General features: G+C 37.5%; 1 protein-coding gene across 2 annotated transcripts; it reads right to left on the bottom strand.

The window, feature by feature from the left end:
• Positions 1-2523: 2523 nt before the first annotated feature.
• Positions 2524-5321, bottom strand: LOC107805968 (equilibrative nucleotide transporter 8-like). Of its 2 annotated transcripts, XM_075235995.1 has the most exons (3): positions 5163-5321; positions 4385-4798; positions 2524-3356 (listed from the first exon to the last, which is right to left on the bottom strand). In XM_075235995.1, the coding sequence occupies exons 1-3, from the start codon at positions 5314-5316 to the stop codon at positions 2659-2661; spliced, it is 1266 nt and encodes a 421-aa protein (XP_075092096.1). In that variant the 5' UTR covers positions 5317-5321; the 3' UTR covers positions 2524-2658. The 2 variants fall into 2 exon arrangements, with proteins under 2 accessions (XP_075092096.1, XP_016485572.1); XM_016630086.2 differs by lacking the exon at positions 5163-5321 and having other exon boundaries at positions 4385-5070.
• Positions 5322-17840: the final 12519 nt, after the last annotated feature.

The raw sequence follows: 17840 nt of genomic DNA, 5'->3' as shown, positions 1-17840 counted from the left end.
TTACGTGTTGCCAACACATTAAAAAAAAGACCACAGGAATTTCTATTAGTCGCGGGGTGGTATTTTAGTCCTAAAAATAACATCGAGTGTATTTTTGAACCAAAAGATGGACGGAGCATAGAATTAAACCATTTATCAAACGATAGAGATATTTTTAGCCCTTTCCGTTCTTAAATTGACATTTGAGCTCACGTACAAGTGAGACACGCAATATCAAGAAATCCTAGTGTGATATGAGAGCAGTAAAGATTATTCCACACCTATTAACTTTGGCACGTTATCGTACCGTAAAGATACTAATATTTCAGAAGCTCAGAGTCAATATTGTCATTGCTCTAATAATCTTATAGAAATGTAGGCATAGAAGTAAGTACCAGAAACGAATATCCAAATGATCACTAGGTGGGTAGCCAAAGATAGAGTAGATAATGAAACAATGGCCATTCAACAAAATTATATTCTTTTCTAACTAGAGTTCGGCTTTGATCTTATCAGTATGTCTTTATTCTTAAAGAACCGTGTATAGCTTCACAATTAAGATGCCCTATGTTTCAATAATTTGCATGACAGATTGATACACGAATTGCAACCATGACCGGACGCGGATTAAAGATTTAAACTTGATCGGTTTAACTTTAATATTCTTAGCACTAAACTGAATGTACTTTAAATCTATAGGTTTAGAGTGTACATAGGCCGGGTTGGTTCGGATTTGACAATTACCAAACCAAACCAATTGTGTCGGGTTATTAAATCTAAAGACTAAACCAAACCAATAAAATTCGGGTTTTTCAATCTCGAATTTTCTCGAATTTTCGGGTTTTTCCGGTAAAATTTTTGTAGAACAAAACATATAACATTTTCTCAAAAAATTTCTTTAATCCTATTAAGATACAACTATATAAAGTATTTTCCAAGAAAATAATACAAAATATGAGATGTGTCATGGCATTATCCTAAAATATTCAACAATAAAAACAATAAAATTATGTAATATAAATATTGCTAATTAAAAAGCCATAATAAAAATAAGCATAATCTAAAAGTACTAAGTCATGTTAAAATAAATAGACTAATAAGGGAGTATTAATTACATGACTAAACGTTAAGGAAAAATAAAAATAAGTTATGCATTTTTATCTAAATTGTTGCAAAATAAAAAATAGATATTTAATGCATTCTCGTTCGTAATATTGAATTGAATGTCTTTTGTTAGCATTAGTATTGATTTGATTTTGGTTTGGACTTTTGTTAGCATTATTTAATTAACTAATATTAATGGCTATAAAATTTATTGAAGCATTCAAAAGTTCTAAGTCCAACCTTGAAATAATACCTTAAAAGATAAAATTATGAAAATTTTTAAGAAATATTTATAAATTACATCACAATAAGTATATTTATATATTAAATATATCTAAAATTTCTATATATGTAATGTCGGGTTGATTTGGTTTCGGTTTGACTTTCTTTAGTTAAAACCAAACCAAACCAATTATGGTCGGTTTTTTTTTTCCAACACCAAACCAAATCAAACCAAACCATAGTCGGGTTTTTTTTCTCGGTTTGACTCGGATTATCGGATTGGTGCGGCATGTCGGTTTTCTTTGTACATCCCTAGGTTTAGTATTGAAAGTTTGTTAACAGTTAGTAGTTTTCAGATATATATTTATGTTCGGTATCAAAAGTAAATTCGTAACTAATACACTATATCCACAGTGCGACATGATGGTCTATAAATGTTTTGCTAACATAGTTTGTTATGATCCTCTTTACCGTATTTACACTAACTTTTTATACAATCATATCATCTAAAAATTAACTACGGATACCATAAGAAATGGAATTAGTTACCAGTTGCCAAAATAAGGTAGACAATCTTCTCCAACAGGTCAGATTACACCGCACTTACAGTGTAAAAATTATTTACATTGTCAGTTTATATAACTTGAAATGGATTGCAATAACTAGAAAGATAAGAAGCAGCTTGACTTTCGCATTAGCTCTGCTCCCGACAACTTCAGGTTCTTGAATGGGCAGTAAGAGGAGGACAATGTAGCTAACAGGCTACGAGTCCATCGAACCCAGTATTCTAATACGAAACTTAAATATACATGTAAAATTTCAATAGAATTACATTCTGAACCTATATTTATAAATTAGCATGGTGTTCAGTGAAATAAACATAAATAAAGATTGACCCCTTAAGTTAAAAATCCTTGACCCGCCTCTAACAGAAAGTAATTCTCTTTTGAGACTAAAACCGCTGCCTACTATGCTAGATGAGTTGATGTTAATATTGCTCTTTTATATTGATTCTTCTCGTTGGTCTCAATTTATAGCATGATTTTCAAATGCAAAATGCATCAATTAATAACTTCTTAGGAGTCTGATTCAGAACTTATACGGTTTTATAACAACAATAACAAACTCAATATAATCCCGCAAGTGGAGTTTGGGAAGGATAGTGTGTACGCAAGCCTTATATGGTTTTCTGTTTCACAAATGTTAAAATCAGGATGATGAACACAATGCATTTCACAATTTTTTTAAAGCATAAGTACAATGTTCAGAACACAATATTTCTGAAATAATTTTAAGTTATGCATTCTACTTATTGATACAAATAAACCCTGCCTAAATGGCTAACAATTTTGTTCAGATAATCCAGAACCAACCAAGAACAGAACCAGACACTAATCCCATCCCTAAGGAAACAGCCATAACAATTGCAGCTATTTCTGCTTCAGAAGTTGGCACTGACTTTGGAGCAAGAATCATGATGACACTTGTCAAGTATCCATTGGTCAAACCGAGCATCGTCGTTAGAAAAATAATTGGTACTTCATTTTTTAGCCATTTAGGACCATGTAGACAAGCAGTAAACAAAGGATAGAAAATTAGCCTAGCAATACAAAACCAAGTAGCCTTTCCAAAGCTCTTGAGAACATATACTGCAGTGAAAGATTTCCCCGCGAAATCCGACACGTTGTAAACTGTAATCAGCAAAATGGGATACCAATCTTTGAACAACTTTGATTCAAGATTTTCTGCCAAGAACCCTGGAAAAATGGACAAAGTAACCGTATAAATCGCGAAAATACCAAATGCTGGCCATCTTATAGTTCTTGCCATATCCTGGAATTTATGTCTTGAGCATGGTAAGCAATTATCTTGAACAAGTGCGTAATGTTGCTGCATTACTGGCAGTTTATATAACAAGTTGCAGCAGATAATGCAACCTATCAAAATTGTTGTGCTGGTTATGAAATACAAATGAGCACTTGTCTTGAGACCTTGTGGAGTATGTGGAAGTGACACCTTGGTTATAATCCTTAATATGGAAATTAAAACACCTGTTGCAAATTGACAAAAAACATTGATTAAGCAAAATAATCAAGATATAAAAAGAAAAGGAAAAAGGTCCAAAATATACTCCTCCAATATACGAAATATCTTAATTTTACCATCCGTTATACTTTCTGCCCATTCATATCCTTGCCGCTAGCAAATTACCTCATATATTTCTAGATATAACGGGCCTCCAGCGTGGATTGGGTGGATTCCATATGTCAAAATACTAAAAGGTCCAAATCTATCCATCTTATTTTGACTATGACAGTATGGTTGAAAATAACCTCTATTTTACTCCAGGCTGGAGCTCCCCTATGGTCAAGCGCAAATGCGAGACAATTTACTAATGGCAAAGATATGAATGGATCCAAAGCATAATAGAGAGGAAAACCAAGATGTTTCATAAAGCAGAGAGGGTAATTTGACCCATTTCCTAGAAGAAAAGGCAAATTCAAGCTTTAAGCTTGAGCTATAATTTGGGCAAGTTGTCTCGTATATTTTCTAGGCTTCAATATAGAATGGGTGGATTTCACATGTCAAAATATTTCAGGTAAAAAGTTGATTTTTATCCCTTTTAGCTTCTTTTGACTATAGTTTGAAATTACCATTTGTTATACTTCGGGTTGGAGCTTTATTAGGATCAAGCGCAAATACAAGACGGTTTGCTAGTGACAATGATATGAATGACTTCAAAGTATAACATAAAGATAAGTTCAAGATATTTCGTAAAGTAGACCCTTTTTCCAAAAAAATAAAAAAGAGCAGCCTAGTGCACTAAGCTCCCGCTATGAGCGGGATCCAAGAAAGGGCGGGACCACAAGGGTCTATTGTACGCAATCTTACCCTGCATTTCTGCAAGAGACTGTTTTCACGGCTCGAGCCCCGTGACCTACTGGTCACATGGCAGCAACTTTACTGATTACGCCAAGTTTCCCCTTTCACTCTTTTCCCAAAAGAAAATATCAAATTCAAGATTTAAGCTTGAGCTAATATGTCCATTTTAGTAAGGAATTTCACCGGACTTTATTACCTGAAGAAGCAGTTCCAGCAAAAATTGCTTGCATGTATTGTTTTGGTAATTTACCAGCAGAGCCAACCAAGCTTCCTCCAATTAAACCATCAGCTAAACCACATATAACAACTGATGCAACAATTACAAAATAGGCTGCATTTGATTCCACATTTGTACCATTTTGGTGCCAATTAGTCCACTCTATAATTGGAGTTACCATTAAAGAAAGAACAAACATTGAAAACCCAAGATTCAATCTCAATCTAAGGCTCAATGTTTGGTTCCATTTGGTCCAACTCAACATCAAAACAAGAATCAAGACAGAGGAAGTCATGTATGCAACAGAGAAAACATTTTCAACATGTTTGGTTGGATAAAGATATCCAAAATAATCAACAGCTGTAATAAAGGCATTCCAAGGCAGCAAATTGCCTGCACCAAGCAAGAAATGGATTATATATGCAATTTTGTAAGTGTCCCTTGGCTCATTTTCATCCCTTATAAAAGATCCTCCCTTCTCCATTCCCTTGAGATTTTGCACCATGTTTTGATTCCACAGCTTGTGGAAAATGATCATGATCCAGCATTTTATAAGTAGGCAACTAGCTAGACAAGTACCTATGTAAGTACTATGTTGCTCGGATACAGGTGCGGGTATCTGGCACGAGTGTGCAGTGGCAGAGCCAGAATTTTTATTAAAGGTGTCAAAATATAAATAATTAAACACACAGAAAAATCAAGAGAAGTCAACCTATAGTAAATATACAAAAAAAGAAACAATTTTATCTAGCAATACCATGTAATTTTCTGACGTGACACCCCTTAGTTGACTGTGGCTCTGCCACTGTGAGTGTGGATCTAGAGGATGGATTCTTCATCACATAAATTTTAGGATTCAAATGTGCATATGGCCACATTTCTTGTTGAAAAATAAGCAATAATTTTAACATAATTTAACTCAGTTTTATTTAATGAATTAAGTTGAATGATCAATCATGGTTGAGTCATTAAATAGTCATGGTTTATTAGTTACTAGTCCCTCCTGTCTATAATAAGTTATTTTTTGGCATTTGGCACTCCCATTAAGAAAATACTAACTCCTAGAGAAAAAAAGGAATTTTGACTAAATTATTTTAATTAAAATCTCCATATTGTTAACTTGACACGTTGGAAAATGTAAATAAGGCCAAATTTTGAAAAAAATAAAGTTAATTCTTTCTTGATTAAGTAAAATGTTACTTATTTTGGACCAAAGTAAAGAGACTAAAAAGTCACTTATTATGAACCGGAAGGAGTACAGAACTTGATTGACCGATTTTGGAATAAACTTATATTTTTGAAGAATACGAATATATGATACAAGTATGATGATATTTTTTGAGAATCCGAGCAGTATACAAATGTATTGTTTGCAAAAGAAGAATTAAGCATAACTATATATTTTCACCTTTATGTCCTGTGAAAGAATGGTGTTTTCAAGATTTCAAATGCCATTTTGGTAATGGTCATTGGTTATGCAGCTTAGCTTCAGTACACCATCACAGAATTAATCTTAGCTTCTTTATAGCCTATAGGGTACTGATCCCAACTTTGAGTTGACAAGGGTGCAAGCTGAACCATTGTGCTATAAGTTGAAGATTCCACTTAATTGGCATGGATTTGACTGATAAGGTTGAATTTTAGAATATGAAAGATGTCTTATTGTAACAGAATTATACCTTTGTGGGGACAAAAATGGATGGGTCCTATAATTTGAACAACATTTTCCCAAATTAAAAGGATACTTCTGCACATGCTACCATTCTTGGATTGCACGGGTCACACGGGAATGATTCACTATGGATGGAAAAAATAAAGGATTTAACTTTCGTTAGAGGCTGATCCAAAATTTAAACTAGAGGAATCAACCTTTAAGTACTATGTTACATGTCGAAAATGTCGGGCTACGTTGAACAGGTTACTTGGTTGCTACATCCAGTACTACTGCCCAAGGATGGATGTACCATTATTATAGGTACGGGTTCAATTGAAACTTATAATTTTCGACGCACAACATAAATTTATGTGTAAGAATTCATATAAATTATACTCCCTCCGTTTCATATTAAATGAAATAGTTTGACTCGGCACGGAGTTTAAGAAAAAAGAAGAAGACTTTAAGAACTTGTGGTCTTAAAAGCTTAAGGGGTAAAAAGTTTGTGGGACCATGATATTTGTGTAGCTATAAAAGCTTCTCATTAAGGGTAAATGGTATGAAAGAGTTTAAATTGAATTATTTTCAAATTTAGAAATGTATCATTTATTTTGGAACAGACTAAAAAGGAAAGTACCTCATTTAATATGAAATGGAGGGAGTAATAAATAGTAAATATGAACCCATAATTTTAAAAATATAATATATTTAATTCTAAAAATCTTAAAGTGAACTCATGGAGTTTATGGAGTTTAAATCCTGGACTCACCTTTGCTACTACCCTTCACGGGTGATACCAAGTTATTTGTCTTATCTCCGACATTACCAATGTTGGTATACTATAGACAATTTGTTGTTGCAAGTTACTCATAAGATAATGTAAAAAAATAAAAAATTATAGGTTTAATCAGTGTATATAGAAGTTAAACTCAAAATGAAGACTACTCTAATAATGCCTGTCTGGCATTTTCAAACTAAGTTTTCTTTTCTATTATCTAAGAATAAGAATGTCACATTGGTCCTTCTTGCAAAGTAAAACTGGATAGTTAGTTGCAGCTACTAATCATATCAGAGAGAATGACCAATATATAGTGGGAGATTTCCCATTATGGAGGATAAAAATACATTGTACTCTCTCTTTCAAAATGAATGGACTTGGAAATTGTTCTGAAAGTCTAATGATCAAGTGTAAGTTGTGTATATCGTAGTATCATTTTATGTATAGAAAGTTAACTTAGTGTGTGGGGCAAGGACACAATAACACTTCTTAGTGATCAGGAGCAGAGAGTCCGTTGAACCTTGATTTTTTTTGACGGACCTATCTTTTTCCTATAAACTATTGGGCGGCTCACGGTTCGTGAGCATGTTAGGAGATTAAGTGGATATTTTCCGAGGCGACTAACTTTTTCTAGTATTATTAGAGCTATATGTCGTTTGAGTTTTTTCATTACCATCGAAAGTGCAATATGATTTAATCATCCATGAAAGTGGAAGCCACATCGTAATGGTTGAAAATTTTGTGAAATATTTCAAGTTCTTTGCAAGGACATTAAGCATAATAGCGTAAACAAGGGCTTTTTGCTTTTATAAATGGAAGAGGGGTTGGGAGTGATCACTCGAATCAACCTATTTTTTAGGCTTTTATGATGATGTTAACCCCAAAAAACACAAATGAAATGACTGCCATTTTGCTTTTGACACGACTTAGAATTTGGAGAATACATGAACGTAGAGACGAGAACAAAATTTTGAGTTTATGGGTTCTAGATTATAAAAAAGACAACTTATTAGATTCTCGATAAATTATTTATGCATAGTAAATAAATTTTTTAACATAAATATAAGATCTAAGCCAAATTATTAAATTCTGCCCAACCCACGATTGTATCATGCAAGTGGAAGTTTTACTTTCGGCCGAACCAGAGAAACGATAGCTCCGCCCCTCAACGAGGATTGTAATATGTAATATTCTTTCTTTCTTTCATTGCATGTGTACGTACTTCCATTGGAGCTTATATATAACTGTCTCTTCGTTGAAATGTGTCATTTCACTTATTTTGTTTCAATTATTATAATCATAATATGTTTGCTACTCTCTCCGTTTAAGTTTATGTGAATCTTTTTTTTTTGTCTATTTCAAAAAGAATAATCCCTTTCTAAATTTGGAAACAATTTAGCTTAATCTTACAATTCTACCCTTAATGAAAAACTTCTATAACTACACAAATGCTCTGTGCCTCTTTTTGACTTGTTTAAGACCACAAATTCCAAAAATCTTTATTTTTTCTTAAATTTCGTGCCCAGTCAAACAGGTTCACATAAATTGGAACGAAGGGAGTATGTTTATTTTTGTTTACCTGTAAAATGCTATAGTGGAATTTATATGTGGTTTATAGACAAGTGAATCGATTTAATCTTAAAATGATAAATAAATTAGATAAAATGTAAGACTTAACCTTGAAATTGAGATAAAACAACAGATATCTTGGTTCCGGGAGCAGAGCTTCCGGAGCCAGTAATAGCAATACAAATAAGCAAGAAAATAAAGTGTTATTGAGCTTTGGATAGAATACAATATATACTTGTCAGAAAATTCATGTCACCTACAATAATGGTAGAACTCACTATTTATAGCTGCACCTAAGGAACAAGGTCCTTCAATCAAGCCCCTAATTATTTTCAATTATGATGGTCATTGAAGAATGTGTAACGGTAGAAAATGAATGCCATATTCTCTATAATAGACCATATACTTAATGCTACAGAATATTCTCCATTAAGTGCTATCGGATGACAGACATTTATTTCGCCTTTATGAATATCATTCTCTCCGATAACAAATGAGATCGTGCCTTCGGACCCGGTTATCTTCTGTCTTTGGCTCCACGTGTCGCTTTCTTATGTGATCATTTAATATGAACATATTTTACCTTATACAGATAGTTCCCCTGTTTTCCGGTGGCATAACGTTGTGTCACCGGAAAGTTGGTAGAGATACCCATTTTGGCGAGAAATTCTCTTACCCCCTCTAAAAAGTTTTTGGCGGTTGATTGAACGTATGTCTCTCCGCATTTAATGCCCCGAACACGCGTCATCCCAGATAATTATGGCCACAATTTTAACCGCCTATTCATTTACTTATACGCATCAAACTTCTTCATTTACATTTCATAATAATCAAACATTCTCAAACTCCCAACTCATACTTGTCTTCAACTTTCTCTAACCTTCTTGTTTAAAGAAAACCCCTTCCTCTCTTCTAATAACAATGGCTTCTTCTTCCAGAAACCCTATTTCCTTAAAGAACAAAGGTAGAGCTGATGATGCTGGTCCTCCTACGTGAGCACCATTTTTCCAAGAAGTCTTGTCACAACTAAGGACTTCGAAGAGAAATATCCTTCCACTAACCCTCGCACATATGCTATTGTTGTGTATCCTTCTTCCATCTGTCCTTCCAATACTCCTACTGTGAAGGAAGATTGCCATTGCCATGATTTAAACATCATCGCTCCTGACCTGGCGGAACGGATAACCTTACCCAAGAAGGGTTTCACATATTTTTATACATATCATTTCACTTTGGGGCCATTTACTTTGAGTGGGGAGCTTGACTCCGTTATTGTATGCCTGGCTCAAGTAATTCCTTCTCTGTGGAGTACAGTTGCTTGTTTTTGGTATCTATGGCAGTATACAGGAGAGGATCTAACCCTGGCTTGACTAATGAATGTTTATTCCTCCAAGATTTTTCGCGAGGGAATGATAAATTTCAGTAAATATGGCCCATGACCTACTGGCCAGAATGGTTCCTTGCAGTTGCCACTAGGGACATCATTCTGGCCTCGACTCCATACTTTCCAGAATTATGGAACCGTACTCATAAGTTCATCATTTGTCTTTTCTTCTTAGTTAAAGATCATCCCATGTTGTTACTAATCCATTTTTCTTTCACTTGTTTCAACAACTTGGTGGACTCCACCGAGAGTCAAAGACTAGGACCAGTGGGTCAAAAATATTTTGAATGTCACTACACTCGAGATCCGTATATGGAAGGAACTGACCCTTAAATATGGGTGGAAGGCCAAAAATCATGGTAAGTCGAACTCATCTTGTTTCTACCTTTTGTATAAGAAAACTTATTAACCTTTTTCTTTTGTGGTATTCAGGTCTACTCTAGGGCTCAGTTGTCGTTCCCGAGGAAGACATTTTGGCTAATCCTTCTGACGCGGTGAGGTTGCTGCATGAGGCTTTTACCCAAACAAGTGTCTCCGGGTCTGCTTTTGGTGCAAGTGCTTCTTCTTGGAGTCCCTGGCTGGAGAACAAGCAACAAAAAAGGAGATGTTCTTCCACATTCGGGGGAAAAAAATAAAAAGGCAAAGAGTGCCGCGCTTGAGACGTCTTCAGATGTTTTAGTAATGAGCACCACGCCCGAGCCGGCCATAGACATCGTGGTGATCGACACTGATGGAGAAGCCAGTGATGAAGGGGCTTCTCTATATAGAATACAACGACCTTCATCAGCTCAATCTGTTGAGCTAGTTACACCAATCGAGGATGATGCCTCGGCACTCTAGGGGGAGTATGATATGGGGAAAATGCTAACTCTTGCTTTTGAGTCCCAGTTGTCGTTTCCTATAGCGTGAGGCTGAGTACCAAGTCCTTTCCGTCTTTGGTTGATGAGCAACCAACAACCAGCACTGCATATGCCGCAGCCGCTTCTCATCCTACAACTCCATCAGCTTCATTCTCCTTCTTCACCAACTCTGCCCCCGCTACTAGCAACTACTATACCATCTCCACTAGTCGTAATTGCCTGAGAGGAGGATGTCCATCTTCCCAATCCCCAGTTCATGGGAATTTGGGGCAAAATTATGCTTCCCCCTATGAAGATCCCCAAACGGGGAGCAGCGTCATCCTATCGGTTTCTACCGAATTCCATGTGTTATCCCGACCGGTGTAACTTGATAATTATCTGAAGCCTTTGGCTTCAAAAAAGGATAGGAATAAAATATAAACTCTCTTGGGAGAATGTTTATTGAACAATTTCATGCACAACACAACGGCGGTATGGTCTTTGTTTAGTCTATTGTTTCTTCTATCTTTGTTATGACAAGGTTTTGAGTTTGCATTTTTGTTTTGCAGGCCAACTTCCTTGCTTTCAAGGGCCTTCAAAGGATGATTCTTGAAAAGGAGGAATTTACCTCTGAGCGAGATCAACTTTTGGTTGAGCGAGACTAGACTGTTGCTCGCCTCTCAGAATTGGAAGCACGAGCTGCTGAGGCCATGGGGTTGGAGGCTCGATTGCAGTAAAGCGAGCAAGAAGTAGTGAACTTTAGCCAGGAGACCGCCTAGTTAAGGGTGTAATTTGAAGAGGCTAGGGCCAAATGGGTTGAAGTCTATAACGACCCGGCCGGTCGTTTCGTGAGTCATAGCCCCGTTTCCCCCATTTCTACTTCTCTATGTGTTCTTTAGCTGTATTTCATCGTATCGTGTTGGTTGATTCGGGTTCGAGTGGTTTCGGTGTGGAATGAGACACTTAGTCTCCTAGTTAGAAGTTTAAGTTGGAAAAGTCAACTGGATGTTGACTTATATGTAAACGATCTTAGATATGAATCCTGATGGTTCGATTAGCTGTGTTAGGTAATTTTAGACTTGGGAGCGCGTCCGAAATGTGATTTGGAGGTCCGTAGTAAAATTAGGCTTGAATTGGCAAAATTGGAAATTTAGCGATATTCGATTGGTAGTGGAAATTTTGATATCGAGGCCGAAATGGAATTCCGGAAGTTGGAGCAGGTTCTAAGTATCATTTGTGACATGTGTGCAAAATTTCATGTCATTCGAATGAGGTTTGGTATATTTTGGCATTGTTTACGAAATTTGGAAGTTTAGAAGTTCTTAGGCTTGAATCTGAGGGTAATTTGGTGTTTTGATGCTGTTTTGAGTGTTCCGAAGGTTCGATTAAGTTCATATGTTGATATGTGACTTGTTGGTATTTTTGGTAGAGGTCCCGAGGGCCTCGGGTTGATTTCACGTAGTTGACGGAACAAGGTTGGAATTTGAGGAATGCTGAAGATTCCACTCAACTGTCATAACCGCACCTGCAGAGTGGTGACCATAAGTGCGGGTTCGCAGAAGCAGAAGAGTAGCTATAGAAGCAGCCATAGCTGAGGAGGGCAGGAGTCGCAGGCGCGAATAGTGGACTGCACCTGCGAGACCGCAGGTGCGGAATTTTACCGCAGAAGTAGATCCTGAGATTTAAGTGAGAACCGAATCAGTGATGGATTTTCCGCGGGTGCAGCATCGCAGAAGCGACATGAGGACCGTAGATGCGGAAGTGCTGGGCAGAATGTATAAAAGGGGAACTTCACGAATTTTGGGTCATTCTTTACCATTTTTATCCAGATTTAGAGATTTTGGTAGAAATTTGAAGAGGGATTAAATGGGGTTTTCATTGAGGTGAGTAATTTGAACCCTAATACTCGTGTTTATGGTAATTTCCCGTGGTTTAATCTTGTAATTAATGGTGTTTAAGGGTGAAAATGAGGGGTTAGGGCTTGGGATTTTGGAGAGTTTGATTGAGGATTTGAGGGGTCAAATGGAGTCGGATTTTGATAAATCTTGTATGTATTGACTCATGAGTAAAACGACTTTCTAGTTTTGTGATTTTTGTTGGATCCCGGGACATGGGCCCCAGGGCCGAATTTGTGTGAATTTCGGGATTTTGATCTAAATTGATAGTTTTTTGTGTGGAATTGATTCCTTGGCCTATATTGATTGCATTGTATTGCTTTTGGTTAGATTCGGGACATTTAGAGGCCGATTGCCAAGGCAAGGGCATAAAGTAATAGAATTTGGCTTGGTGTGAGGTAATTAACGCTTCCAAACTTGGTTATGAGGGTTCAACCCCCCGAATTATATGCTATATGATTGTATTGAGGTGATGCACATGCCAAGTGATGGGCGTGCGGGCGTGCACCGTGAGAATTGTGGCCTGGTTCATTCCATGGCACCGCTTAGTGGCTCTTTCTTGTTGATATCCTTGTTTCTATCATGTGATTAAGTAAATGTGCTGTAAATCATGCTAGATATCCTGTTAGGGCTTTACGGTGATACTATTGAGACCGAGTGGTCATTTCTTGCTGTCATTTAATTAGATTTAGTGATATTCTGTACTTAGTCTTATTCATGCATATCATATCATATCTCATTCTCAGTTGTTAATATTTGGCACATCATATCATTGTTTCGGGCTAGTTTTCATGGCATTGTGAGCCCGTATGTATGCGATTGGAGAGTGATGACTGAGTGAGACTGAGAGCCTGATTATGAGTGATAGTTATGGGATCAGGCTGCATGCCGCAATGGTTATGTTGATGATTATGATAGCGCTTGGGCTGTAGGAGCCCCTCTGGAGTCTATAACACACCCCTAGTGAGCGCATATGATATTTTGAGGGATGGATTTCCCTGGACATGGATTTGTCCGAAGTATTGATATCTGGAGATAGATTTCTCCCTAGGGTTGAATTACCCTTTACCTTGGTACCGAGTGACTTATAGTCAGCGATGAGTATGTTCTGGGATGGATTTCCCTTGGCCAGATGGCCATATGCGGTACCGAGTGGTTGAGTGTGCGTGTATATATATACACCTGGAGATGGATTTCTCCTCTGGGTTGGATTACCCTTGTTCCTCGGTACTGGTTGACTTGCAGTCAATGTTGTATATGTTCCGGGATGGATTTCTTTGGGCCGGATAGCCATCTGCAATATCGAGTGGTTGAGCACTTGAGACTGGGAGCATGGTACATTTGATACATTCTGTGCATTGGCATATAGGGTTAGCTGAGATTTATATCTCACATTGTTTAGATCTGTATTTATTTTATTGCTTGAGCTGTATTCCTGAACTGAAAGCATGCCTACTCTTTCTATATAGTTTATTTCTATTTTCTGTTGAGGTTATGTTCGTCACTACCTATCAGTCCATAGTTTGGACTTGTTACTTATTGAGTTGGTGTAATCACATTACCCCCCGCACCTTGTGTGATGATCCAGGTATCTCAGGCCACGGTAGCGGCTGTTGACTATTCCAGTCGCAGACTTTCACCGGAGATAGCGAGATAACTACCTGGCGATCGCAGTCCTTTCTTTCTCCTTCTTTATCTTCCTTTTAGTGTACTTTTGGATACTCTCAAACTATGTTGTCTTGTTATATTTCAGAACAGTTGTAGTATTTTCTCGTGAATTAGTGACACCCGAGGTCGGGCTTTTATTTCTGCATTTTGGTTTTTGAATTAATTTCTTTTACGAAAATTTCAGTATGAAAAAGTTTATTATCTAGCTTTTAATGAAATATCGAATTATTTGTGAATGTTCTGGTTGGCCTAGTTCCATGATAGGCGCCATCGCAACTAGGTTGGTTTTAGGGTCATGACAAAGTCCATAATGATGTTCTTGCTGCATCCAATCATGAGGCTACTTCTGCAGAAAGATTGAATAATTTGCAGGCAGACTTAAACTCCAAAACTGAAGAAGTTACTACTGCCAAGGAGAAGTATGCCCGGTCAGAGGAGAAACATAAGAGGATCATAGATCTCTACTATTTGTACATTGTTGTCAGCCTCTGGGCCACTAGATCCCCGCAGGATAACCTTTTTGCCAAGGTTGACCAACTTAAAGAAGAACTTCAGCGCCGAGCAGCTTCCCTCATTGTTGAAAAAACATATTTTATGTACAACGTGAGGAAAAAAACCTTGGAAGAGCCAAAGTGGGTGTCATTGACTTCGATGCTAAAATCGTTAAGGTCCGTAAGTTGAAGTCAACTGCCCAAAGGGGTCTTCCGATCCGTCCTGATACTATCGACACTTCTGGTTATGGTTCCAAGTTCCCAGGAATTGAAGAAGAATCGGAAGGTAATGACGTTGAAGGCCAAAATGGTGAAGGCCAAACTATTAAACCAGTAGCGGATCCAACTACTTCTCTTGGGGGTGCAGATGCTTCTCTTCCTCCAGGTTTTAAAGATGCAGCAGCTAAGTTTTTGCATTCCTTTCTTTTTCATATCTTTGTACTTGTGTTATTTGACATGTTTATTGTGAATATAAGCTTATGTTTGGTCAAGTATCATGCAAGTTTTTCTTGTTGCGTACTTTTTATTAAATATTTCTTGCAAGTTTTCCGCACTGAGATATGTGAGGCTTCGGGTGTATTTTTCCCAGTAGTATTTGGATTCCGGGCAAATGTTCTTCAGAAATCAACCATTTAACTTAAGGATTTCATAAGAGAGGGCCCTCTTATGTTTATGTTTATGGCGTTCTTGAAGAAGGCGTCTCATGTTCATTATGGCACTAGCATTTGAAGTACTTGTTTAACTTTCAAACGGTAAAATTAATTCATCGATAGGACAAGAAACAAGATAAAACCAAAGGATTTTACTTTATTCCTTCCATTTTCAAAAAAGTACGTAAACATTCATTGTGCTAAAATAAATTGCCATCACTTGTGGCTAACTTGTACAACTGGTTTCTACGGGGCTGGCCGCACAATCCCCGGTCCTGATGATACAGTTTTGTTTTCGGGTTTGTATCCTGGTTGATGTGGCAATCATTTTTGTTGTATCCTTATATCATCCCTCCCAGTGTTTGAATGGGAAGAATGTGAATTGGAACGCTAGAAGTTTTGCACCTTTTCGAGGATTCTACTAATGAATGGTTAGTTAATCTTCAGTTCAATATCATGCTTCACTTCCCCTAAGCAATTTATGCTATCGAAACAAAGATTATCTAACAATCCCCTAGTGGCTTGCACTTGTGAACGGTCGGGTAATCTTTGTTCGATAACAAATTTTACTTCCCGGTAGGAACTTTGCTACCGAGCAAAAGATTATCTAACCATTCCGTAGTGGTTATCTACTTGCGTGCCTTGTCATTTAAAAGTCTTATTTCTGCTGATGAAGATTCCTTCGCAGTATGCTTTCCGTTTCTACCTCGTTTAAAACCTTTCCACAAAACCTAATTGGAACAATAGCTGGACAAAGGGAAAAATAGTGCAGCATATACTTTCAGTGTATGCGAGGCTCATCAGCTATAGTATCTTTTGAGGTATGCCACGTTCCAGTTGCTCAGCAACTTTACCGTCTTGATTTTCCAATTTATATGACCCTTTTCCCGATGATAACTGGTACCCTGTAGGGGCCTTCCTATGTTGGACCTATTTCCCTGCATTGAGCTCCCAGGTGTTCTGAGTTACTTTCCTTAAAACCAAGTCTCCTGCTTTAAAATAATTGAGGTTGGCTCTTCGATTGTAATATATTTCCTTTCTCTTCTTTTGGGCTACCATCCATATACACACCAAGTCCCTGCGATAATCAAGCAGTTCCAATTTGACCAACATTGCCTCATTGTTTGTTTCTTCGTCCGCTCGGAAATATATCAAGGTATGTTCTCCTACTTCCACCAGGATCAAGGCTTCTGATCCATATACAAGAGAGAAAGGAGTTTCCCCCTTTCTTGACTTGGTCGTTGTCCGGTACGTCCATAGTACTCCTGGCAGCTCTTCAGGCCATTTACATTTAGCTGCTTCCAATCTCTTTTTGAGATTTCGTATAATCACCGTGTTTGTTGATTCTGCTTGATCATTTGTGCTCGGATGATAGGGTGACAATGTATTTTCAAGTTTCCAAGGAATTTGTGACCTTTTCACCTATTAATTGTGGCCCGTTATCGTAGGTTATCTCTATTGGTATTTTGAATCTGCAAATTATATTCTCCCACAAGAAATCAACCATTTCGCGCTCGCCGATATTCTGATAAGGACCTGCTTCAACCTATTTGGAAAAATAGTCAGTTAAAATAAAGAAAGAAATTTATCTTACCGGGGGCTGGTGGTAACAGATCGACTATATCCATCCCCCACTTCATGAATGGCCATGGCAAAAAGATTGAGTGTAGTGGCTCTGCCGGTTGATGTACCAACGGTGCATAACGTTGACATTTATCGCATTTTTTAACATAGGCCTTGACGTCTTACTTTATTTGGGGCCAGTAGTATCCTACTTTAATTAATTCTAACACTAAGGAATCTGCGCCTGAGTGATTTTCGTAGATCCCTTCATGGACTTCTCGCACGACATAGTTAACATCGGACCAATGAGCCTTGGAAAGATCTTCTATACAATTGCCCTTCTTTAAAGCTGTACCGAGCTGCTTTAGTGTACAACACCCAGGATGCCTTAGGATCTTCAGGAAATTTTCTGTGCTCAAGATAGTTAATGAACTTATTTCTCTAGTCCTAGACCATATTGGTCGTGTTTACCTCGTAATAGCTATCCGTATTCAATACAGAATGCATAAGTTGTACGACCGTGCCGAAGTCCGATCCTTTCATTTCCATGGATGATCCAAGATTGGCTAGTACATCTGCTTCCGCATTCTCTTCCCTCGGGATGTGTGTGACTTACCATTCCCTGAACCGGTCGAGCAGAGCCCCTGCTTTCACTACATTTGTTGCATGTGTTCCTATTTGACTTCGAATATCCTGTAGACCGGATTTACTACCAATTGGGAGTCGCATTTGATTTCTATGACCTCGGAGTCCAATACACGGGCCAGCTCGAGTCTTACACCGAAGCTTCATACTCTACTTTATTGTTAGTTAGAGGAACAGTTTTTATGGCATGCCTTAGGGTTTCTCCTGAGGGCATGGCTAGCACTATGCCAATCTCGGACCCCTTCACGTTGGAAGCTTTGTCCGTAAATAAGGTCCAAACACCCGATGATGATTCTGAC

Source organism: Nicotiana tabacum, chromosome 18 (genome assembly GCF_000715075.1).
Source record: "Nicotiana tabacum cultivar K326 chromosome 18, ASM71507v2, whole genome shotgun sequence".
In the NCBI taxonomy this organism is placed as follows: Eukaryota; Viridiplantae; Streptophyta; class Magnoliopsida; order Solanales; family Solanaceae; genus Nicotiana; species Nicotiana tabacum.
The sequence above is the reverse complement of the archived record's forward strand: the minus strand, read 5'-3'. Positions and strand labels throughout refer to the sequence as shown.

Coding starts and splice junctions, on each gene's coding strand:
- LOC107805968 (XM_075235995.1), bottom strand. CDS start 5,316: ATGTTAAAATTATTGCTTATTTTTCAACAAGAAATGTGGCCATATGCA. Junction 4,799..5,162: donor TCACGTCAGAAAATTACATG/GTATTGCTAGAT, acceptor TGCTTGGTGCAG/GCAATTTGCTGCCTTGGAAT. Junction 3,357..4,384: donor TGCTGGAACTGCTTCTTCAG/GTAATAAAGTCC, acceptor AATTTGCAACAG/GTGTTTTAATTTCCATATTA.